General features: G+C 40.3%; 1 protein-coding gene across 1 annotated transcript; it reads left to right on the forward strand.

Moving 5' to 3' along the window:
- Positions 1-991: 991 nt before the first annotated feature.
- LOC149074877 (uncharacterized) lies at positions 992-14,836 on the forward strand. Its single transcript, XM_089245811.1, has 2 exons — positions 992-1,135; positions 12,293-14,836. Exon 2 carries the CDS (start codon positions 12,314-12,316, stop codon positions 13,796-13,798), a length of 1,485 nt encoding a protein of 494 aa, XP_089101937.1. The 5' UTR covers positions 992-1,135; positions 12,293-12,313; the 3' UTR covers positions 13,799-14,836.
- Positions 14,837-26,486: the final 11,650 nt, after the last annotated feature.

Raw genomic sequence — 26,486 nt, forward strand, 5'->3', positions numbered from 1 at the left:
TTTACGTGGCAAATGATTCAAACCTTCTGTACAAACCTACTAAGAAATGAGAGAGAGAGAGATTCAGCTTTTACACACGCCTAAAATAAATGCTTCACTTATTATAAGACCATCGCAAAGAAAGTGACTACGTGTTTTCACAAGGCCTCTAAAGAAATGATTTGGCTTCTACACGATTTCGGAAAATATAGAGCTTTTTTCAATGACAAATACTATAATTTAATTTTCACACGCCTTCAAAAATGTGATCCTGCTTTTTTTTTTAAATTAGTAAGTCCTTAATTAGGAAATCACAGAACTAGATCTTATAAGTATCACCACTTTTTAATCATGCCTTAAACCGGCCCTTTCCATTCAATTATTGAATAGTAAGGGCCGTTTTAAGGCAATAAATTATTTATAGTGTAATAACAAATAACAAGATCAAGACAGATCTTTATGAATAAGGGGTCTTAAAATAGGAGTAGGTCTTAGCATAGGGGTGCTCATCTGTGCTGCTCCTATGATTCCACGCAGACGGTGCTCCATATTTGGATATTGAGAATATTATATTGGTGCACAAAAAAAAATCTTTGGCTACTGTAACGTAATTATTCGTGCATGTTATGATCAGCACGAAATGCCATCTTAGGTGCAGTTTGGGTGGAATCACACCTATCTAAAACTTACATGTGGGGCGAAATAAAATCGAAGTGGGTTCTCTATACGCCCCCCCCCCCTCAAGGGAGAAACGAGGAGAGCCCCCTCCAGCAAACTCACTTCTACATCCCGACCTGACCCTGCCCATTTTGTTTTTTTGCTTTTCAGCCGCTGAACACGTCCATAAGCTGGATAACCTCCCACTTGGATTCCCAACCCCTCAGCCGTGAGTGGACACTAGAGGGGGGACAGGGTCAAGCTCACTATCTGATTGGTCCACGCAATTTTCTTCGCCTGGGTCACAAAGAAAAAGAAGAATCGGGGGAACCTGGAATCTCGGGGTTCAAAGGGTTCGTTCGTTCGTGTTATGTGGTGTTGGTGTGTGTGTGTATTGCTCGTATTATTCTCATTATTCTAATGGTGAAATCACCGAAACCACAAGGATTTCCGTATTTTTCATGTTTCAAGGTTTTACTTCAAACTAATTAAAATACAGGTATTTATGTAATTATTTATATATTATATTATTATTTATTGGTGTCTGTGTTTCGGTAAATTATGTTATAGAGAAGAGTTTTTTCCAATCGTTTTACATCTGCGGACCGGTGAAATTGTTAAATAAATTTGCGGATAGGATAGGCGGAAAAATAAGAGAAATAATTTTGCGGACAGTAAAAATATAAATAGGAGAAATGATTTGAGGACTAACAAAAAAATAAAGAAATAGGGGAAAAAATCATTTGCGGACCGGCAAAGAAAACATGAAAAATAATTTGCCGACTGGAAAAATATAAATAATTTTGGAATAATTGGTATCGTTTTTCCGAATTCAATTTGGATCTTTTCTGGAATAATTTGAAGATCAGCAAAAAATAAATAAATAGAAAAAATAATTTAAGAACCAGAGCAAAAAAATATGGGAAATAATTTGCGGACAAGCAAAATAATTAAATAGGAAAAGGTAATTTATGGACGAACAAAAGAAAAATAATAATTAGCCGGCTGGAAAAATACAAAATTTGAACCCTTCTATGCATTTATTAAATAAGAAAAATAATTTGAGGATCGGCAAAAAAATGGATAAATAAGAAAAATAATTTGTGGACCGACCAAGAAAATATGGAAAATAATTTTCAGGCTAGCAAAAACATTCAAATAGAAAAGAATAATTTGCAGACCAGCAAAAAATGTGGAAATATTTCGCGGACCGTCAAATATAAACGAATAGGAACAATAATTTGTAAACTGGTGAAATGAATAACCTGAATAGGAAAAAAAATAATTTATGGACAAGAAAAATTAATAAGTAGTAAAAATAATTTCCGAACCGGAGGAAATACGGAAAATAATTTGCGGACCAGTAAAAATAAATAAATAGGAATATTAATTCCCGGACCTGAGAAAGTACGGAAAATAATTTGCGAACCGGTAAGAATGAACAAATAGAATAATTAATTTGCATACCGGCTGACGGAAAAAACAGAATTTTAAACGAATTCGTAGAGAAAGTATTTCATTTTTCAAATACAACTTTATGAAATTATATTGCGACTCTATAGAGATTTTTGATTATATTTTTTGCGGATAGTCACTGCCGGTGCCGTCTTAACGCATGGGCCCACCAGGGCACGGCCCGGGAGCCTCAAGAGAAGAGGGGCCTCGAAAAAACGAGAAGTAGTTGAATTTTTCGAGAATTTGCCAGGTGGGGGGCCTCAGAAAAATCGCTTGGCCCGGGGGGCCCATGATGCTCTTAAGACGGCCCTGGTCCACGGACCAGCGGTTGAAGAACGCTGTTATAGGGATTTAGTTTTGGTTTGTAATGTTTACATGGGAAAATTGCAAATTTCATTGAAACATGCTATGCTCTGACTATCTGGGATCCATGCTATTGACTATCAGGGATCCTTTTTCTTTCCAGATAGGGCACATTCCCTTTTTTCTTTCAATAGTTATTTCTTTGTTTTTCTTTAAAAAGAAGTCCCTCTTTTTTTCCAAAACTATCCCTCAAAATTTTAGAAAGAGTGAAATATTACTATTCAAAATTATTTTATCTGATATTTTATCTGAGTATAGCATATAGTCGACGCTCGCGATATAACGAGCCCCTTCGTCTTATCAAAAACGAACCTTATGTTCGGAGGGACTGTATTATGATTATGCATGACCCCCAACAACCGCGAATATTGTAGAGTATGGCTCGGATCTAGACAGCATGGACTAATAGTGGTGATCGTACTCCTACCAAGAGCCTTATAGTATAAGGAAAATGGGTCTGCCCTTAAAATACGGGATGATAATAAAAAAAATCTTGCTGAAGAAGTCACCCCTCCTGACACATTGCCTTGGATCCGCACGTAGGCCCCGGGTACGAAAGACTAGGATATTTTCGGCGGTAGTTAGTGCTAAGAACCTTTCCGAGAAATAACAAGAATTTTCCCAAATAAAAACTTATCAAGAATAGAGGTTACAATGTGGGCCATAGATGCCGTAATCTAGGGGCTGAGGCCATTTGAGCCGCCGCCCCCCCCCCCCAATAATTTCTGAAAAAAAACAATGCAATACGCCTTCCCTATCCTGCGTACGTGCTTGAGTCCCGTATATATGGGATGACCCGCAAGTTTCAGTCGCCACAATGTTTTCTTCATGTCGGCACTTCTGATGTGAGCGGCCCCCTTACCTCCCTTGTATACTGCCCACAAGAGCTTTTTTTTTTCACGCTACATATTCACTATATGGGGGGAGGGGGCGTGAAAAGTCTGGCCTGAAGACCCGCCAAAAGTCCTAGCATAAGGACCCTGCAGGATGTGGGAGACCAGAGACTATGCCCTCTAAGTCTATTGCTTCGTGGAGTAGCCTAATGTAATTCATACTGTATATTAAACATGAAAAGAGGGGGGCCGTACCTAGAAATGTCAGCTCAGGCAAGCAAGCATTTTGCCCCCCCCCCTCTGGTTCAGTGCCCGGGCCACCAGACCCAAGTGCTCTCCCCTAGTTATGGCCCTAACTACATATATATTAAACATGTCGCAACTAGATGCTTATAGAGAAGGTAAGTTCGCATTTTTCGCGCCCCCATTCTATTTTTAATATTTAGGGCATCTTTATAAAGGCATCGTTATTGGTATAAGAGAAGGGCCCCCACATGCTGTGATTTTTGGATTGCCACCAAGCCTCACGGGCCCCTCCAAAGTGAATTTATAGCATGAAAAAACAAAAAAAACTATTGTCCCGGGCACGCACTTATGGGGGGGGGGCATGATTGAAGGAACAGTTGGGGCCCCTTTGTCAAACATCCCCCCCCCCAATTATGGCCCTTAACATCCTATTAGATATTGATATTAATGAATATATTTTTACTATGCATTTCGCTATTCGGGACCTCGACGAAGAGGAAACAAGGGGAAAAAATCGAAAAAAAAAATCAGTAAATCAAGGAGCCTACCGAAAATCTTAGCCTAGCAGGGCCGTCTTAACGTATAGGCCCACTTACGTGGGGGGGGGGGGGTGCTTCGTCATAATGAAACCGAATACGTGCTGTGATTTTCGTGGGTAAGATCTGTAATTGGTAGGCATCTACTTCTAGTTAGGTGGGTCCCCCCCCCCCCACCTCGACCATCACTTTATCTGGAAGGCCACGGTGCTGCTGAAACACGGCACTGTGGCCTTGGGGGGGGGGGGTCAATTCTTTTGCTTTAGAAAATGGTCCCGAAGCTTTCCTTGATAACATGATGAGAACGGCGTTTATTAGTTTAGCACGGGACTTGATGTCTCTTTCTCCTGTGTAATAGTAATGATGATGAGGTAATACAAATATACCAGATGAATTCCAGACACGCTAATGTGTTACGACGTCCACCACCTGCCGGGTCTTCCCACGCGTGGACTAATTTTAGCCTTTTTTGCTGAGAGGCCGGATGCCCCGGAGGCTGGACTGAGGCACTACTGTTATTTCATCCCCCCACGTTAATCTCAAATTATCTACTTTTGAGCAATCGGAAGTTCTTCCTTGGCGCAAACACGCGTCATCTCGTATGGTCCATTCACACAGGATGTCAGTAGGTCAAGTTTAAAGACCGGAAGTGCCCTTCACCAATTTACCAGCGAGCGTCTAGGTTATTTTCTCTGTTTGGAAGTTGTGCAACCCACCGGGGGTGTGGGGGATCGAACCCGTTCTCTTTTAGCTTGGGAAACTATGGTTTCTTTAGGTAGAGGAATATATATACAAATACAACGCCACACACACACGACACAGGCAAAATGCCCAACGAGGTGGCTGAGAACACTATTCAGTGGTGGAAGTGGCCTCATATTATTGAATACTTTCATTTGGATTCTAATTATTTTGTTTTTAATTTCAAAAATTTCGAGAAACTAGTTCTTTTCGAGAGAATTTTAGTGTTTTGTTCAGTATCAGCAAATACATATGAAATATTTTTGTGTGGGTGTTTTACTGCACTTCTGTGCATAATGATTAATCACAGGCGCGTGCTCCCTTCCCCAAGGGTGGGACAGGGCTCTAGCCCGGTGGCCCGTGACAATACTATCATTTTTCGTTTTTTTCACGCTATAAATTTACTATAGTAGGGCCCGTGAAACGTCTCGTTCGGGGGAAGGTGCTAAAGATTCTAGCCAAGGTGGCCCTGATCAAGGATGCGTGGGCCCATGCATAAATCCTTGAATCTGGGGACTGAGGGTCCCAATAATTAATGAATATGTAGTATAAAGAAACCCCCCTCCCCTGCTACATACGCATACGGGCTTGAGTCCCACATATACGGGACGGATGGCAACTGTCCGCCCCCCCCCAATGTTTTCTTCATGTCGGTGCCTCTGCGATGAATTTCTAGCTACCGACTTCGGGTATCTAAAACTGGGAATTTGAAAAAATAAAAAAAAATTTCAGGGTTGTCGCCCCCAGGATACTTGGAATCGTCACGACAGACTTCATTTTATTCAGTTTCGAGGAAAATGAACGCGATATCAGTACCCATAGTGTGCGCATGTTGCAAGTGATCGTCTAATACTCTAATGCAGTGTTTCCCAAAGTGGGCAATTTCGCCCCCCCCCCTCCTGGTGGACGATGGAATGGTCCAAGGAGGCGATAGAAGTTACGGGTGTATAACATACGATCCCATGAGTTCATTTCAGTTGGGGGGTTGATGAGGGAAAATAAATTTCGGAGAAGGGGGCGATGGAACAAAAAGTTCGGGGAAAGTCTGGTCTAATGTCACTATTAAATATTAGGTCACAAAGGCGTACGCGCGGGGGGGGGCGTGACGGCACAAATTAAAATATCGAAAGAAAATGCTCTTTTCTTTGCTATTTCTTTTAATTTAAATGCTTTGTGTAGAGTAAAAACTTAGAATTTCTCGAGAAGAAAATTTCTAACAAACAATGTGCCCAGGCTCTACCGCCGATTGGCAATTTCATCCATTGCCTCTTGGAGAGACGAGGCACATGCTATCCCCTCCCCGTCACGTGTGTACGTCAAGTCAGTTATACCTGCACAGTTACGCCGGTATAACTGAACAGTTCGATGTAGAACCCCTTTATACACGTATATGAAGGCGTCTTATAGTTCGATGCATTACTATTCAGTTACTCCTGTGCAGGTGAATTTTCTGGTATTGGTTCTATAGGTGATCTTCAACGGCCTTTTGATCACTTCAGATTTTTTCATACGCGCGAACACCCCAAAGTTCAAAATATTCTAACATGACTTCCACAAATTATGCTTTTGGTGTGGTTGGATTGGCTAGGGTACTAAATTTTTTATGTACAGTAGAGCATCGATTATCCGAATACCGATCAACCGAAACATGGGTTAACCGAAAGCATTCCAGTCGGCAAATTCCGGCCCCAGTAACCAATCGTTGCGGATAATCGATGCTCTATTGTTGGAAGTACATTCCGGATTCCGAGAATAATCCGGATAAGTAAAGGCTTTTAAATTGAAAAAAAAAGCTTTATAAATTCGCATCCGGATTATCCGTATATTGAGAGAGAGAGAGAGATAAGTGTAAATACCTGTAGTTAATAAACCGTTTTATAAATCTTCGAGAGAAAACATAGTAAATAACACCCCCTAAGTAGATAAGTAATGGAAATTTTCTTATCAGTTGATTTGAGATTTTCTTGCTGTCAGCAAACGTTGGTTCTGCATCTTTTTCAGGGCATGTCTCGGAAATTATAATTAATGAAATAAATCAGCGGTTCTTAACCTTTTGTGTTTCACGGACCCCTTTGTGCCAATAAAATACAGGTGACGGTGCAACACCGACGTTGATAATACAAGACCACCGATAATATTTAGTATATAGGCTGTGTAAAAACAATGAGTTAATTGTATTTTACTACATCCTGGGGTTCACAGAGCCCATGAAATCTCTCCAAGGACTCCTGGTTAAGAACTCCCTTCTGTAAATAACCAGTAAGCAATTAATTGTCATATTAGTACATTATTTGAATATAGAGTTTATATGTGTTCTGGTGCATAATTTCGGGCAAAAAAAACAATATCGTGAAAATTATTCCATTTGAAAAACTTTTCTAAAAGGCAATCCGTCTCCGACATTGCTCAGTTACCATTGCTCAACGTCATTATCAGTACGAAAGTGAACTTGTTTGATTCAAACAAATTTGTACTGTTTATAGGTCTGTTGCTCTCTGTGGCGAGACCAGGAGATAAAAGGGAGATAGGCTCGCATTAGCGCATTGAAGTTGCAAACCACGGAAAACCAACTTCAGCTGACCACGGTGCGATGACGGTGGGGTTCGAACCCGGGTCCTATCGACGCGAGTCCGCCACTCGACCACCACAGCGGCCACAGGTGTGCACCTGTACAATCAGCACCTGTACAAGCTTCAGCCTGGAGGCCGGCAATGAATCACATTGTTATTTTTACTTACCATTTTTATCAACTACAAATTTACAGTTGGGAGGCTATAGTAATAAATTCTATCCTGGGGCTCAGAGAGTTCCAGAAACGCTAGACATCCCGGCTTATGGGCCAGTCGCCGGGATATGGGGAGGGGGCATGGGTCAGTAGCCAAGACTTCCTTTCCAGCATAAAAATTGGCAGCTCAGTCCGTAGCAACTCCACCTGCTACAGGGCTATTGAGGAGTAAAGAAAAAATTGTGGTGTGTGTGTGTGGGGGGGGGAGGGGGGAATTAAAGTAATTTGAAATGTCTGGTGGACCAATTGCTTTGATAGTCCATTGACTGGCCGTAGGCGTTAAAAGTATCTCCCTCACATGGAGGGGGTAACTGAACTAAAAAACAGGACCCAATCTCGGCTCTTGAGTTTCCGACCTTTTTGACGCAACGGGAGAAACCATGCCCCATGTGCTGGTACCTTGATGCGCCCCCCCCCCCCGACCAGACTTCACGAGCTGCTCCGCTGTAGTAAATTTGTAAAGTAACGTGGAAAAAAATTCCAGTTATTTCAGGCCTCCTTTTCAGTCGCACCCTCGTGGGGGCGTTAGGGAAGTAACCTGCTATCTAATGGGGATTATAACCGAATTCTAGCCTTGTGCCCCCCCCCCCCCGGCCAAAAAATAATGATTTGGACTCCCGCGAACGATTTCGGCCTGGAGTGGGTGCATGCGTCAGGACGTGGGGCTTTGATTGTAAATGCATACAGTAGAATTTCGGTTAACGAGCGGTTCGGTTAGCGAGCAATTCGCATGACGAGCAAAAATTATTGGGAAAAAAACTGATTCTATTAACGAGCGGTGATTCGCATTACGAGTAAAAAATTTTCACTTTGTTAATTTATTGCCACGTTTTCACAACTAAGCTGATGATTTTTCGCTTTCGTGCACACACGTACTGTGGAATTGTAGGTAACATTTCTCCCCTACAGTGTCCGGTCAGCGTGCCTCACTGGAAAAATTGAGTGTGACTATTATACGAAACTAGATGTCGCATTGTAATCGAGCGTATGTGCACTTCTTTTTTATATAAATTCTGCTTGGCCAGGAGTTGACCGTAGACGAACTGATGGACCTCCATTGCACGCAACAGCAAGAGCTTATATTGAAGGTATCTTTTACTGAGGAAGTCCCTCACTTTTCAAATGTGATTAGAGAGCGATGTGATTTAGATTAGTGATGTGTAAAATGTGGAAATCCGTGCAAAATTCCGTAGAAAAGTACCAATGAAATAGAAGCATAGTAAAGCAAGCAATAAATCTTGCCCAATGAAAATGCAATTTCCCTCCGAGAAATCCTAAATAGGAGGCAAAAAAAAAGAGTGTCATTGGATACGTTCTTTTTAAAATCACACAAAAGAATAAGAATGCAAGCAATAGTGAATCCGTAAATCGTCCAACACGTGCGAGATAGTCCTCTTCTCTCTCGTTGTTCAGAGTAAGTTAATTTGTATACATTATCGTATCGCATGTTTGTTTATGGCGTTATCACATTATATATACTGTACATATTTCAGTCGAAAGCTCTAATTCTTCACCTCTCTTTTTTGCGTGTGGCTCCCCTCTCTATCTGTGGCCCCCTTTTAGAGTAACCCAGGGCCACAAACGGGCCACATAGCATCAGGTTGCGAACTACTGTAGTTATTATACAACATGCAAAGAAAAATCATTTCACTGGAACTTTTTTGCTGTCACCTATCGAATAAAACTGTTATAATTTTCCGATCGAAGTTGCTGACCGGTTTCTGAATAACGTGATAAAGTAACAAAAAAATATTGTATCATATTGGTAATATTTAAACAAACAATAATATACATAGAATTTTTAAAATTTCAAAAAAAAAATTTATCAGGTGATGTTTTCGTACAGTAATACTATAATATTAGTAAATTTCGTCAAGCGCGGTAACTTTCTTTATTGAGTGATCGCGATCTAAGAGGACATGGATAAGAAACAAAATGTGTCCTCATTAAGTCAAGGATGACTTTACAAAAACATCAACCGTTAAAATTTTAAAGCAAGTTTGATAATTTAATAAATATTATTGTTTATAAAAGTATTTTATTACCAATACGTGGGTCCACCCTGGAACGGTCCGGGGCCTCAAGTTTGAAAGGGATGCTCATGATAACGATATTTGTATCCAAGGGTGGGAAGCCGATGGTGCTCTTAAGACGACCCTGCACTTTTCCTGCGGACAAATGATGTTGAGACGCTCTTCCCGCAACGTAGCCGGTCAATTTGTCGCACTCAACTTGTCGCGCTCAACTCGTCGCGCATCAATTTGTCGCAGTGCCAATTCGTCGCGGTACAAATTCGTCGCAGAGCCAATTCGTCGCGATACAAATTCGTCGCGGTACAAATTCGTCGCAGAGCCAATTCGTCGCGGTACAAATTCGTCGCAGAGCCAATTCGTCGCGGTACAAATTCGTCGCAGAGCCAATTCGTCGCGGTACAAATTCGTCGCAGAGCCAATTCGTCGCGGTACAAATTCGTCGCAGTGACAATTTGTCGTGTAACCAATTCGTCGGGACGTCAATTTATCGCAGAGTCAACTCGTCACGCGATCTGTATGTAGGTTTTTTGTCACATACGTGAAAAAATAAACATGAAGAAAAGTTTTTTTCCATCAAGAAATGCACACAGTTTATTAAATTTTTTTTTTGTCATTTCGAAAAAAATCATCGAAATTACATCGAAATTAAAATTACAATTGATATTAATGTTTTATTATTCAATTATTGTAAATGTTAAAAAAATCATTTTTTCTATGATAAAATTTTAAAATTCTGTAAAAAAATGTCGGTGTTTATGATATTCCCCAAATTACAGCACAGCGGAGGCTCTCTTTAAGTGTAAACTTGTATCTGTCCCATGTGGACTCGAGACTCCCACCAACATTAACCACTACAGTATCTCCACAAGAACCTGAAATAATTAATAATTTAATTTAATTAATATTTCATTTTCACCGGATAAGCCACACTTGTCGCTTTCTCTCGAGATTTCCATTACTCGTAGCGAGGGGAGTTGGGGCGCACACCGAGATGATAAATTGCGATCACATACATTTTCAAAATTTAATTTGCACCGGATAAGTTGCTCAAGTTAAAAACTCAAAAAATCCAACCAATAAAGTTCATAGGTTACATTCGAGCAAATGCAACCGATAATCTTATTGGTTGAATTTTTCAAGTTTTATAAAAGGACTTTTAGAACACTTTCATAGTGTAATGCTAGCCTTAGATATATTGTCGGTAAAAAATTCCTCAAAGATGTATTCTCTACATGGCAGATACATATTCAATAGTGAATTAGGGCCATTCAAGTATTACGTAAGCAGATTTTCAGCCATTTTTGACCCCCTCCCCCTTGTCAGCAAAAATCAGCAAAACACTGACCCCCATCCCCTCCCCTGTCAGCAAAATTTCACCAGCAGCTTAGAATATTTCATATCTTCAAAAAGGGGTGGTTGATGACGTAAGCGACCTTCAACCCCCCCCCCCCCCCGCCATCAAAAGTCAACAAATCCGAAACTCCCTCCCCGATCCTGACGTAATACTTAAATGACCCCTTAGGCAAATTGTGCTTTGGGATGGGCATTGATCCTAATTTATCATCTTGGTGTGTTCCCGCAACACCCCTCGCTGCGAGAAATGGAGATCCCGCCAGAAAGCGGGAGTGCGGCTTATACGGTGAAAATTTAATTTTAAAAATTTATTTTATCATAACTTATCTATCATCTTCGTGTGTTCGCCCAACGCCCCTCGCTGCGAGAAATGGAGATCCCGCCAGAAAGCGGGAAGTGTGGCATGAATACCATGAAAACTGAATTTTGAAAATTTATTTGATCGGCGTACTGACTCTGCGACAAATTTGTACCGCGACGAACTGATTTTGCGACAAATTCGTACCGCGACGAACTGATTCTGCGACAAATTTGTACCGCGACAAATTGACTCTGCGACAAATTTGTACCGCGACGAAATGACTCTGCGACAAATTTGTACCGCGACGAACTGACTCTGCGACAAATTTGTACCGCGACGAGTTTGTAGCACGACGAATTGACGCTGCGACAAATTGATTGCGACGAATTGTCGCGCGACAAGTTGATCGCGACGAATTGACCTAGACCCCTTCCCGCAAGAGGGAAGTTCACTGATTTCTAGCCCAGGATAAGCGCTGGCCAAGGTCCATATCTCTGAAAATTCATTGGCTCGTCCAATAAATGTATATATATATTTTATTGCAGTGGTGTCTTAAGACTTGGGCCCGGGGGCCTCAAGAGAAGAGAGTGCTTCACAAAAAATACATCTGGGGGAAATTTTCAAGAATTTGTCTGGTAGGACCTCAGAAAAATCACTAGGCCCGGGGGCCCATGATGCTCTTAAGACGACCCTGTTTTATTGTACTATATATTATTATTGCACTGTGTTATTGATTAAATGCCGTTCTTATTAGTCATTTTTATGTGAATGAACAATTGTGGAACGAATTATCCGTGTTTCCATTATTTCCTAGGGGGAGTTTGATTCCAATCACGGAACGAATTAAGCTTGTTAACCGAAGTTCCACTGTAGTGAACTGTTTGCGGAAATGACACAACGCATTCACGTCTCGTGATTCAGTATATGCCTGCTCATTTAAATAAAATTCAAAGCTTTTGACAATAAAGGACATAATTATGTGTGTACTGAATATTGTTATCTTCCCGTAGGTACCATAGTTGCGGACAGAAATGGCGTATGTCATCTGTTCACCCACGGATCGAGGATTTCCTATGAAAGGTCTCGATGTCACCCGAAGATACCACGACCAACCATCAGATTTTCGTTCGTCCTACAGAATGGACGGTGTCCGTCAGGTCGTGGACGACGAAGACGAACAGCCATTGGATTTTTCCAAGAAGAACTCAGAAGCCAGCGACGATTCCGGCAGCCCCGGAACGTCCAGTTTGTCGCCGGAGATGATGTCCCCCGAAAAAGAACGGAGAGTGGATGTTCCATTCATCAACGGGTTCAGACCCAGATCCGGTTCACCGATACTCCCACAGCTGTTGACTCAGTCGACGAAGTTTTTTTCTGACAGTACTAACACGTTCAAGAATGTGGTCACCAAAGACAATGTGTCACGAATCAAAGGTGCCTCACCGTCACCTCCAGCACCAGTGCAACAAGCTCCCTCGCTCACACCACCAGTGGTTCCGAACAGTAACAGCTCGTCAGGGAGACGATACAATGGTATGTTTCCAATCCCTTCCGTGAACGATGCCACGTCTCCAGGTTCGGACTCGACTGGCAACGGGTCCAACGTGCAAAAGTCGCTTGGCATCAGTGCGATTGTCGCAGAAAAAACGAGAGACGTCATTGCCACCAATGGCCTTCCTCCACTGGCCAGTTTGAGCCCGTCGGCCAGGATTGGAGACAACGGATTTCCACCGCTGGTGAATGGTTTCGGACAATTACCCGTGAACGCTTACGACAAAAATAAGACTCATTTCAACGGTAGCACCATCTTGAGGAGTGCACTCGATCCTCCACAGACAATGGATACCGAGAAGAAAAGTTCGAAAGTGACGAGGCCGTTCAAGGCCTACAACCCTTTACCGAATCCTTTCCCACCGGGCCTTCCAGTATTACCAATGGGTCTCGTCCACGATTTCGAGGATCAAGAGTACCGCTATCAGCAGTACGTGGAGCAGTTCTACACCGGCAGGTCATCGGATTCCACTAAGAGACTCCGGCCGGAACCGTCTAAGCACCACAGCAACAGCAGTGGTAGTCACCACGAGGACAACAATGGGAATTCCGAGCACCTTCGCGAAAGTCCGTCCACTTCTGGTCGGCGGGTCGATTCGTCCCCGAATCCGTCGAACTCCTCAGTGAACGTCGACAGCCACGACGATTCCATGGACTCGCAGACGGGTAACAGTCGTCAGCAGGCTGCCGACACCTCGTCGACCCCGGGCATCAATTCCAAGCGTGGCGGCTCGAGGACGCTTCCAGAAGAATTCAAGGATGCCGCCTATTGGGAACGCAGGAGGAAGAACAACGAAGCGGCCAAGAGGTCCAGGGATTCGAGGAGAGCCAAGGAGGACTATATCGCGATGAGGGCCAGGTTCCTCGAGGACGAGAACAAGAACCTCAGGTTGACCGTGGCTTTCCTCAGGCAGGAACTGAACACAATAAAGTGCTGCGCCGCTCACAACCATAACAGATTCTGAAATGATCTTTACCTTATATATAGAGGACTGAGTGCCAAATCATAGCGTAACATTGTATTATAGTGAATATTTACATAGTAACGTCACTTTTCCATTTGAACATCCGGGTTGTCCGAAAATTGACGGACGCATTTGCGAAATGACTTTTTAAAAAACGGAAAGTGATAGAAATGCAGCGTTTGCTTGGGAAAACAGTAAATTTCCAGTCAGACACAATTTCAAGACTAGTTGCAATTTTTTTCAACAGATAACGCTTCAGTCCGACGGAAAGGAAGAGAGAGAGAGAAATTCGGTTTGTCAAAATATCCACCAATTTGCTGCAGCAGCAACGTGATCTAGAACAGTGGTTCTCAACCTTTAGAAGCCCGTGGCCCGGTTGATACCTTTTTTGTGAGTAGAAGGCCCAATCATCAATACGACTAATAGAGCATAAATGAGAAAAAATTAATCACTGACGGCCCGGCGGCTGAGGAAAGCATATATATATACAAATAGTGGATATTTTGTTAGTTGTTTTTCCTCGAACTTTAGCACTGGCATTTGCCATTTTCACTTCAAAAGATGGAAGAGAGATGGAGGCACCAGCATAACACGAGACAAGCATAACTCTGACAACACATACGTTTTGACCACGCATATATAAGCATAGAACACGTTCCTGCATATAACCAATTCATGAGAAATTTCCCAGAGGAATGTTTACAAGGTGTAAGCACGGTGTACACGAAGACTGCTGTGCCACCTGTCACAAAAATTTGCGATTAATTTTGAGATTCTGCCTGACTGAGAATTTATTGCCTTTTTACAAGCTTAGTATGCGCAGACGGTGCATTTCCGTCCGCATAAATACGCGTCTGGATACGCTATAAGCTTGAAATTCACCTTTCAAAAAGTGTTTGCCATTTCAAGTGATTGAATACAAGGGCCGAGCCCGTTACTTCATGCCAAAAATCCTCACATTATGATACTAATACAAATTTCAAATGCCTTCGTGTGCTTCAGACATTCCGATGACCGCAGAAACCATGGGTATTAATGAAAAAAAAAAATGAAAAATGAAACAAAAAAAAAATGAAAAATGAAACAAAAAAAAATGAAAACAAGGAATCAATCGATAATTTCGTCGGAAATGATTCTTCCATCAAGGAGAAAATAATTCTGCATATGATATCATCAATTTATAAAATATATGTACATTATATTTGCATCTCTCTGTTTCATGGTTCATTATTTTGACTATTTACTGCATGGAGTATAGAAGCATTTTTAAATAATTGAGGGGAATCCATTTTCAAAAGGGAACATTTCCATTTCTTTTTTTTAAATTTATTTTCCAACGGTTTCTGAATCTTTGGGATCATACAACAGGGTTTATTCGAACGAGAATGATTTTAGTAGAAATTACAATGTGAAGTTGGTCGTTTCTCCAATTTTTTAGACTTGACCAGCTCCAATTTAAAAACGAAAGGTAACATTTCCGCTAATTTTCTACCAAAAGGGGAATATATCCATTTTATTCATTTACTTCGGTATTTTTGATTCAAAAGGGAACATATCAAAGTCCTATTGGCAACGTTAAGGATTTACGTTTTTCAGGAGCTCTTTCAAAGCCGCATTTTACAGTAGAATCTCTCGATAACGGACACCCATCGGAACCGAAAATTCTATCCGCCGACGAGGAGTGTCCGTTAATGTATAGTGAAATATATCGAGTCCCGTCGATGTAATTAAAAAAAAAAAGTGTCATTTAGTGGAGGTGCCCACTAACGAAAGTGGGAGGTTCCACTGTAGAATGATCGTGTTTCTTATGTTTTTCATGAGAGAGAGAGCAGTAAGGGGTACCCTCCATCGCTAGGTAAAACCTTTCTGGAATCAGCAGGTGGCGTAGAAATTTCCAATTTTTTCATACTTCACCAGCTCCAGTTTAAAAATCAAAACGTAACATTTCCTCTAATTTTCTTTCAAAACGGAGCATTTCAGAAATTTAAATGTAGATAGCTCCCTTGAATGTCGATTAAGAAACATAGCATGTATTTCAAATATTCTACCTCTCCCTTACACTGCCTGTTTTTTTTTTTAATTTCTATTATAAATTTAGTAAGTGTGGAAATGTTCCACAATTGGAAAATAAGCTCCTCAATTATTTTTGACTGAAAATTTTAACTTGGGAAGTGTCTCGGGTCTGTCCAGCCAGAATTCGGGTCCGTTTTCCGGACCCTTCACAGAATTTGGAGTATAATAGACGGATCCATCACAAAATTCCGGAAAACGAACCCCGCATGAAAATTACGTCGTAAAAAAACAAACTTTCGAGACTGCTGTGCGACAAAATTCTTATCAGTTATGACCCTAGTCGTAATAAAAAGCCATTGATCGATTACTACATTAAAAATAGTGATTATTACATTAAAAAAATACGGCCAACTGACATTCGGGGATGCAGCTCCATAACGCCGTTTTTTAAACGAGGATCGGAAAACGTCACCAAAAAGGTATCAGATACAGATAATTGCAATGGCGCTAAAGATTTTAACCCGGAAAGAATTACTGAAACATTGCCTCCCTCATCGGATTTGAACCACGCTGTCTTTGAAACCTTGTAAACGGCGCAATACATTACCGATTTATCGGAAGCACCGGGAGACATTTCGGATTCTTCGAAAGACATTACCGATTTATCGGAAGCACCGGGAGACATTTCGGATTCTTCGAAAGACATTACCGATTCTTGGAAAGCGGTGGAAGACATTGCTGATTTATCGGAAGCGCTGAAAGACGCTACGAATTCATCGGTAGAGCCGGATTGTACGAAATTTTCTTCATCTACAGAAACTAGAAAAATGGAACCAAAAGTTCCGAATTTGTTGAACATCGCACGTTTTGAGAAGCTCCACAGTTGGCCATGTTACAGCATTCCTGCATCTGGCCTTCTTTGCAAAATATGTTCCACGTTTTTTTTGATAAGAAACACGGAATTGACTACGGGGTGCAATTTGGTGATCACCCAACACTATGTGTCAACAAGCATATATATATAGCCAGAAACACAAACAAGCTGTGAGTGCATCAGAAACTGCATCTAAAAATCCCTTGTATTTGTTTACAGAAAAAAACTGAAATTGCTGTGACTAAGGAAAAAAATGTGAAAGTATTACCAAAGTATACAAAGATTTTGTACTGCATAAAAAAAAAAAATTGGGCAGTATCCGATAATTTTTCTTCTGTAGAAGTTCATTGGTGAGGACCTTGGTGACAAAGGAATAGAATGCTGCTATCTTGCTACATGCGGCAAGAATGCCACCTATCTATCAAATGTGTCAGTATACAATCTTACAGAGGCAATATCTTTGTATTTAGAGAGGAAAACTTTGACGGCTTTGCAAGTAGCCACTTACTTTACGTTGATAGCTGATGAGGCAACTGGCGAAGCACAAAGAACACAGTTGGGGTTAATAGTGCGTTACAAGATAGTTGGAAGTCCGCTCAGAGAACAGTTCCTCAGTCTTGTAAACCTAACTGCGACAAATGCAGAACCTGTTACATCTACAATTGAGAAGTTGTTGATAGCAAAAGCGATTCCAATCACTAACTTGCTGTTTTTAGCTTTGGATGGAACTAACGTGATGAGTGGAGAAATATCGGGTGTGCAAAGACGTATACAACACTTGGCACCTCATTTTGTTTATGTCAACTGCAGAAATCATCGACTAGCTTTAGGTTTTGTACATTTGATAAAAAAATATCCAATTCTACAGGCTGTGGATGCTGTTCTTGTAAGCTTATGGAAGCTCGTTCACTACAACCCAAAGAAACAGCAAGTGTTTTTAGATATTCAGCAAGATGTGTATGGTGTAGATGCTTTGAAAATGTTGAGTGTTTCAGTTACCCGGTAGTTATCTCATGCACTTGCATGCCAACGAGTGATCGATAGGTTCCAACAGTTGATTAAAACTCTCGATAATCTTTTCTCAAAGACTCAGCAGGAGCCTGAATTGAAGGAGATCAGAGAGCAACTTCTGAATACAGATGTTCTTCTTTCTATGTATTCTGTTTTTGGCTGACTTCCTCAAAGTCATAAACAGATTTAGCTTGTGGCTTCAGGGCTCTACAATCATGTTTAGCTATATTAATGCAAAGGTTCTAGTTGTTTGCCAGGAAATTGAAGTGCTTACAAATGATTTACATACAGGAGAACACTTCAAGCAGTATAAAGATTTGTTGTGCTTCTCCCAAGAATGCACTGAACTTAGTAGGAAAAAACGAAGCAAGAAAAAGTATGGAATGAGTGCAGACAGTATAATCCAGGAATTTAAGGAAAACTTTGTTCACAATTTTATTTGTGATTTTCAGGAAGAAATGTCGGCTGCATTTGGTGTGAAAAACAAAATATTAAATGCCTTTGATATATTTCACGCAATGAATTTAGATTTAAAGACAGTGGAGACTCCTGAAGAATGCCTGGATATATTATTGTCCTTTTACGGTGGAGAGCAGCGAAATGAATTTCAGGGGACTGAAAATATCGGGAACCATACTGAATGCATCTGAAGGTATGATGGAAAAGAATGGGTTCGATAAAGAGATATCTCTTGCAAAATTGTCTTTTGAGACACAAAAGAATAATGAAGCAAGTGTATTTCTCAGAGAAAACAATTTCTCCAAATGATGTTTTGAAAATTCTGGAGAATGATGCAAACATCTGGACTGCTTATCCTAATTTAATGAGGTTATTATCATTATGCACTACATCATACCTTTATCAACAGCATCTGTCGAAAGACTTTTTTCTCAAATGAACCTTGTGTGCACCGATTTAAGATCAAAATTGTCACTAACCACTCTCGGCAGACATCTTCGGATCGTACTCAATGGACTCGACAAGCTTACAGATATTGAATGCCTTTCAATCATTGATATTTTCAAATCGACTGGAAATAGACGTATAAGGATATGATTGTTGGTACGTTTTTATATTTTTCTGAAGATTTAGCAATTCTCACTTTTTAACTTGAAACTCGTTTGATTTCAAATTAACATAAAATAAAGTAATGCGAAGACTATACGACACAGCAGATTGGTTTTTTTTTTGTATAAAGTAATAAATAGGAAAATGAGGTTGCTGTTTAATTAGTATTACTATCACTGCTATTTTGAAGTTTTCGCAAAAATAAGGTACATTTTCACAAAAACGGGACCCTGTGCAAGAAGTCTGGACAGACCCCTGTGTCTGCTCTCTGTAGCGGTTTCGAGCGCGTATACGAGCTTGTGATTCCTATATCTGTTGTTCTTAACCGGATTGAGGGTCTGGGATACCTTAAGAGGGGCCACGTGTGGTAAATCGAATAAAAGGAGGCCACAGTGAGCTGTGACAAAAAATTTAATATAGATATGAAACATTTGAGTGAAATATGCTGAGTGAAAAGGGGGTAGGTGCTGATGAGAGCTTAGCCCAGGAGTCCAGAGACCCTATTTATATGCACTTGTTTTTTACATTTAAATTTATTCAGAACCCAATGTTAATATGAGAAGCAGAAGAAGTCTTACTCCGGGATGTACGGGGGGGGGGGGCACAAGAAGGAAGCAAAACCATAAATCCACCTCCGGGCATGATGCACGCTCACGGATGTCGCAGACTATTCACAGCGTTGCATCGAGGTCTACACTTCTAATGCTAACGACCGCGGTATTTTTGAATGACCTGAATAGAATTTCACAACAAAAACAAAATGATTTGACGGAATGTACTACTTGCAAATTCTGCACGCAAACTTCCTACACACTTCGAATCTGGGGGGTGCGGGCATGGATGAAAGATGTTGAGAAACGCTAGTATATATATATATAATATAGCGAACGATGTATACTGCAACATTCCAACTCACAATATTCGCTCCAAGTTTGGGTACACTTTAAACTAAATAAATGGTCGGGGGCCGAGAATTTTTATGAGTCCCGCAAATGGCCGCAACCAGGGAGGGTCTGATGCCCCGAACGCTGGATCAGATAGAATGCTGTTTACGGATTTGAGGGGACACACACTCATACTTCCGGCACAACTCAATCGGTAGTAAATTGCCTATGGTGAAAGACCGGAGTTGTGCTCGGTTTGAATGAATGAATGTTTTTCCGTTCAAAATTAGGGGGAGGGAGTGCCAAAACAGATGTAGGCTCCTTGCGACAGAATAAATATTTTGCTTCTAGTTGTGGTCCTGATCCCGCAAGACTTTTTAGAGGCGCCGTGTGCCTGTTGTTAATGAGCACCGGCAGCCATAAATGCTTCAACACATTGTCATCTATGTGCGTCGGGGAGTTTCCGAAGACAGATTTGGGTTCGATGTCATTATGTACTCAAATGGTTTCGAACTAATTAGCGGCACTGTGCATCGAATGGCCGAGGTAAGTACGTAGTATGCCGTGAAGAAAAGCAATCTCTTCTAGCCGTTGGTATTCATATGTGGGAGCTCATGATCAAAAGTATCCCCCCCCCCTCCCCCAATGCGCTTGAGGCCCCGAGTGGGTGCCACGCTCATGACTCGAAAAAAGGTTGAAGACCAAACGCCACGCTACCATTCCGGAATAGAAGATTTTATCCTAATTACTGAAGATTTGGAACTGTTTCCTCTTCGAAATTAGGGGTCATTAAAGTATTACGTCAGCATCGGGGGTGGGGGGGGGGGGGGTGTTGAAGGTTTCTTACGCCATCAACCACCCCTTTTTGAAGATATGAAATATTCTAAGCTGCTGACGAAATTTTGCTGGGGGGGGGGGGGTCCAGGGTTTTGCTGACAAGGGGGGGGGGTCAAAAATGGCTGAAAATCTGCTTACGTAATACTTGAATGGCCCCTTAGTTAAACCAGTCACGCAATAAGTGAACGAATAATAGAATGTAAGTGGATTAGAACGATTCATCTAGGAAAGCCCTGCGAATCAATTTTGGATCGGATACTATAGCTCAAGAGCCCCTGGCTATAAGTAGACCAGTACGACCCTTCCCGAAAACCCCTATAAACCCAGTCTGGGTCGTGACTCATAGCTCAAGACCCCGCGGATGCTAGTGGATTTGAACGACCCATCTCAGAAGAGCCTCTGTGAATAATGTTGCGATCGCTCAAAAACTCTTAGATGTAAGTAGGGATTCGTGTGAATCTTCTCGGAAGCACCTGCAAATCAATTTCGGGTCGGGAACCACAGCTCAAAAGCCCCTGGCTGTTAGTGAATTTAAACGACCGATCTCGGAAGCCCTGCAACCCAAGTTTGGGCCGTGACCCATGGTTGAGAACCCCTGCCGCCTGCTCTAAGATCAGACTAGGGTCCTAGAATAAATACCCTTTATAATGAGTGTCAGGGGCGGTACTAGCGCAAAACCTCATGTGCCATCCCTAAAAACATCCCTGCTGGCAGGCTGAAATGTTTTTAGCCAAGGGGGACGCTGAAATAAACCTGATCTTTCATCCGTCCGAAGCTGCACACAAGTTTTAAAAACCAAATGTACTTGACCATACATCCAGCTTTTAAATGTACAATTTTTTTTCAACATTGATCATCCGATAGAAGATCCTAAAATTTTAAGGACACTTGATTGTAATAGTTGAAGATCATTATCACAAGGATGGCACAAAAGATGAGAAACTAATAAAACTATACCACATTATTTTGCTGAGTTTTTTGATTAGCTTTTCACAATTTTCATAAAATACGCCCAGGGCTGTCTCTTAACATTATCACACGCCCACATACAAAGCGATTTTTCTGAGAGAGGCACTACTACCTAGCTAAAAATTCCTACCTATCTATTTGCATAGTTACTCTTGAAAATCGGAACCAGATCTAATTGTCACTTGGTCAATTGCCACCAAGTTCTATAGAATAAGGGCATGATTTTTGTGAGTCATTAGTAGATCAAATGCGCAGTTTGATCTATAGAAGTAAAAGAAATGCTACCATGTGTAAATTACAAACTTGAGAATGTATCTAAAAGAAAAAATACCCAATATTCGTCAGAAATAAGATGCGGCCCACTAGCAGGGCCGCAGCTGGATACTTGGTTAGTCGAGGCAACCATTCATTTAGGCACCCCCCCCCCCGTAATGCTACTAAACCACACATGCACCTCGTCCATATACCTCTGTGGAACCTCTAACGAATCGGTACATGCTGGAATGTAGTGAAACCTGACGTGAAGTTTCAGGGGCGTAGCCAGAAATTTCGTTCGGGGGGGGGGGACCAAAGTGACAGAACAATGGATTTGGCCATCTTTTTCCCTTTTTTCGGTCATTTTCTCACATTTCGGGGGGGGGGGGACCAGACCCCCAAGTCCCCCCCCCCCCCTCGCTACGCCCTTGTGAAGTTTGTTTCTGTGTAATGCTTGTTATATGTGTAGTGCTGCCATCTGCTACCTTTTTTTCTAACTATGAGTGAAGTGTAATGATTGAATAATTTATCGTTGTGTAGGCCTGTAGCTCTCTGTGGCGAGACTTTTTTAATGAGGAGATCGGCTCGCATTTGCGCCTCGTAGTTGGGAACAACAGGAACACCCCTCCCTCCCGTAATGTTGAAGGATAGATTGAATTGTGAAATTTGCGCCCAATTTTGTGATGCGCCCGGGGCACCAAACCCGTCTGCCCCCCCCCCCCCGCGCAACTACTTGCTGTCCTGCCTATTGGTAATGTTATGGCCATTCTAACATTCAATGGTGTCTCCTTGGAGTGTTGTTACAGTCATCAACCGTTCGTCGTAGTGGTATGGTTCTAATTTTAAAAATTCTCAAAATGTGACCAGAAATCACCCTGTACGAGTTTTGAGGATGAAAATAGTGTACACAAAATAAAAAATTTAAATTTTTATACGATCCCTCCCCTGTCCTCTAACTTCCAATTAGACAGTTGTTGCTCTTTCTCTTCTGAGCCCATTAAACAAATTACATATTTTTTAACTGCATTATTCCCTGAGATATTTAAATTCAAAAACCGGAGACAAGTCCGGGCTTAGGAGAATTTTGCTGCCCCATGCAAAGAAAAATTTTGCGGCTCCCTCTAAAAACATTTCATGCAGTTGCTCCCCGACTTACAAACTTTTCGAGTTACGAACGTACATCTTAAAGGGGAAATTTTTTTTCACGAAGAACGAATATTCTATTACACTCTTTTTTTTTTCATTATTTCAGGAACGCGTTGATAGTCTGGATTGTAATCAAACACGATCCGTTGAGAGGGAATGACATTTAAATTAATTTTACAATATTCATAGATTATTAATAATAATTAGCGTGGTCCACCTGCTGACACTTCATCGTGGCTCGAATTATATTGAACAGATATGAATTTTCGTCATACTTTTAAAGCGATTCATCATCATCTCTTTATCAAATATACGCTGCAATTCGATAAATGATCATTTTTCGAATTTTGTATCGCTGTTTTTGTTTAATTAATGTAAACTAATAGAAGTAAAGGAATCAAGTACTGGAATTCCATGACTCCCCCACAAGGGTAGGGCTGACAGGCAGGATCGTCGTAATAGCATCATGAGCCCCCGGGCCAAGTGATTTTCCTGAGACCCCGCCTACCAAATTCTCGAAAATTCTAACTGGTTCTCATTTTTGTGAGGCTCGCATTCTCGTGAGGCACCGGGCCCATGCGTTAAGAGGGCACTAGGGTGGGGGGAGGTATGCGTTAACCCGGCGTTGCCTAAGTTCGCACAAGGTGTCCTCCCTTTTTCAATTTTGAACCTGGTAACCCTATCAGAGGGCCACATATTCCGTATTTTCACTTGCTTGTTCTATCGTCCATATTGTCCGAATTTTTTTTGCGGAAAGAAATAATTATTTTTTCTACATAAAATCGATTCTTGCAAATGTACGAATTTTGTTACCGAAATTTTCGTGTCATAAAATAAATTTATGCTAAAAAATAGCAATCTCTCCCTTTTTTCATCATCGCATGAGTTGCCTGAAATTTCGAGATTAGATGGCAGCACAAACAGTATATAAATCAAGCCTCCATCGAGCTTAAATTACTGGAGAGCGGAGCTTACGAGAAGCCCCGACTGAAGAGAGTGCTGTAGTGGTGGGTTCGTAAGATAAGGAGTGAGAGATGGGAAGAGTTCAGGGTACATGGGTTCAAATCCACCCACCTCCGAATAGCTACACTTTTAGCTGATGTGGTGGGTTGGTAAGACATGGATTCAGCGATGGGAAGAGTTCAGGGTACATGGGTTCAAACCCACCCAGAGGCAAAACTATTGCCACTGTGGTGGTCGAGTGGTTATAGTGACGGACTCGCGATGCGAGGATCCGGGTTCGAACCCCACAGTGGTGGTCGGCTGAAGTTGGTTTTCTGTGGTTTCCAACTTCAAGGCGCAAATGCGAGCCGATCTCCCCGTTAAAAAGTCTCGCCACAGAGAGCAACAGTCCTACAACGATAAATCATTCAATCATAACACTTCACTCATAGTTAGAAAAAAACTGGTGGCAGATGGCAGCACGACACATAACAAGCATTACACAGGAACAAACTTCACGTCAGGTTTCACTACACGTACACACACATTCCCGCATGTACCGATTCGTTGGGGGGTTCCGCGGGGGGTTGTGGGCGGGGTGCATGTGTGGTGTAGTAGTAGTAGGTAGGGCTCGTAGGTAGGGTAAAAAAGGGCTCGGGGATCCATGGTGTTCTTAGGTCAGCCACCTCGTTGGGCAATTTGCCTGTTGTGGCGTTGTATTTGTATTTGTATTTGTATTAGTATGACGTCAGCGGTCTCCACCTTGGCAATACCTTCTAGAGCAGAAGGTATGGTGCTGCTCTAGAAGGTGTTGGTGCTGAGCACGGTGTCCCCCGACATCTTCCGTCGGAACATCACGTAACTCGGTGAAAACAAACACAATCCCCCGTTATTTTCTTATGGCATCCGCGGGAATTTAAAAAAATAAATGAAAGAAATAATTTCAGCATCGGTGAGATAATTCCAGATTTAATGAAAGAAAATATTCCAAAATTAATGAAAGAGATAATTCCGGAATTAATGGAAGAAAATATTCCAAAATTAATGGAAGAAAATATTCCAAAATTAATGAAAGAAAATATTCCAAAATTCATGAAAAAGATAATTTCAGTATTAATGAAAACAATTTATTCCAGAAGTAATGAAAGAAATAATAATTAAAGGAAATAATTCCAGGATTAATGAAAGAAAATATCCCAAAATTCATGAAAAAGATAATTTCAGTATTAATGAAAACAATTTATTCCAGAAGTAATGAAAGAAATAATAATTAGAGGAAATAATTCCAGGATTAATGAAAGAAAATATCCCAAAATTCATGAAAAAGATAATTTCAGTATTAATGAAAACAATTTATTCCAGAAGTAATGAAAGAAATAATAATTAAAGGAAATAATTCCAGGATTAATGAAAGAAAATATCCCAAAATTCATGAAAAAGATCATTTCAGTATTAATGAAAACAATTTATTCCAGAAGTAATGAAAGAAATAATAATTAGAGGAAATAATTCCAGGATTAATGAAAGAAAATATCCCAAAATTCATGAAAAAGATAATTTCAGTATTAATGAAAACAATTTATTCCAGAAGTAATGAAAGAAATAATAATTAAAGGAAATAATTCCAGGATTAATGAAAGAAAATATCCCAAAATTCATGAAAAAGATAATTTCAGTATTAATGAAAACAATTTATTCCAGAAGTAATGAAAGAAATAATAATTAAAGGAAATAATTCCAGGATTAATGAAAGAAAATATCCCAAAATTCATGAAAAAGATAATTTCAGTATTAATGAAAACAATTTATTCCAGAAGTAATGAAAGAAATAATAATTAAAGGAAATAATTCCAGGATTAATGAAAGAAAATATCCCAAAATTCATGAAAAAGATAATTTCAGTATTAATGAAAACAATTTATTCCAGAAGTAATGAAAGAAATAATAATTAAAGGAAATAATTCCAGGATTAATGAAAGAAAATATCCCAAAATTCATGAAAAAGATCATTTCAGTATTAATGAAAACAATTTATTCCAGAAGTAATGAAAGAAATAATAATTAAAGGAAATAATTCCAGGATTAATGAAAGAAAATATCCCAAAATTCATGAAAAAGATCATTTCAGTATTAATGAAAACAATTTATTCCAGAAGTAATGAAAGAAATAATAATTAAAGAAAATAATTCCAGGATTAATGAAAGAAAATATTCCAAAATTGATGAAAAAGATCATTTCAGTATTAATGAAAACAATTTATTCCAGAAGTAATGAAAGAAATAATAATTAAAGAAAATAATTCCAGGATTAATGAAAGAAAATATCCCAAAATTCATGAAAAAGATCATTTCAGTATTAATGAAAACAATTTATTCCAGAAGTAATGAAAGAAATAATAATTAAAGGAAATAATTCCAGGATTAATGAAAGAAAATATCCCAAAATTCATGAAAAAGATCATTTCAGTATTAATGAAAACAATTTATTCCAGAAGTAATGAAAGAAATAATAATTAAAGGAAATAATTCCAGGATTAATGAAAGAAAATATCCCAAAATTCATGAAAAAGATCATTTCAGTATTAATGAAAACAATTTATTCCAGAAGTAATGAAAGAAATAATAATTAAAGAAAATAATTCCAGGATTAATGAAAGAAAATATTCCAAAATTGATGAAAAAGATCATT

Source organism: Pholcus phalangioides, unplaced genomic scaffold, assembly GCF_987345545.1.
Source record: "Pholcus phalangioides strain wild (caught in Gottingen) unplaced genomic scaffold, Ppha-v1.0 ptg000016l_1, whole genome shotgun sequence".
Classification (NCBI taxonomy): Eukaryota; Metazoa; Arthropoda; class Arachnida; order Araneae; family Pholcidae; genus Pholcus; species Pholcus phalangioides.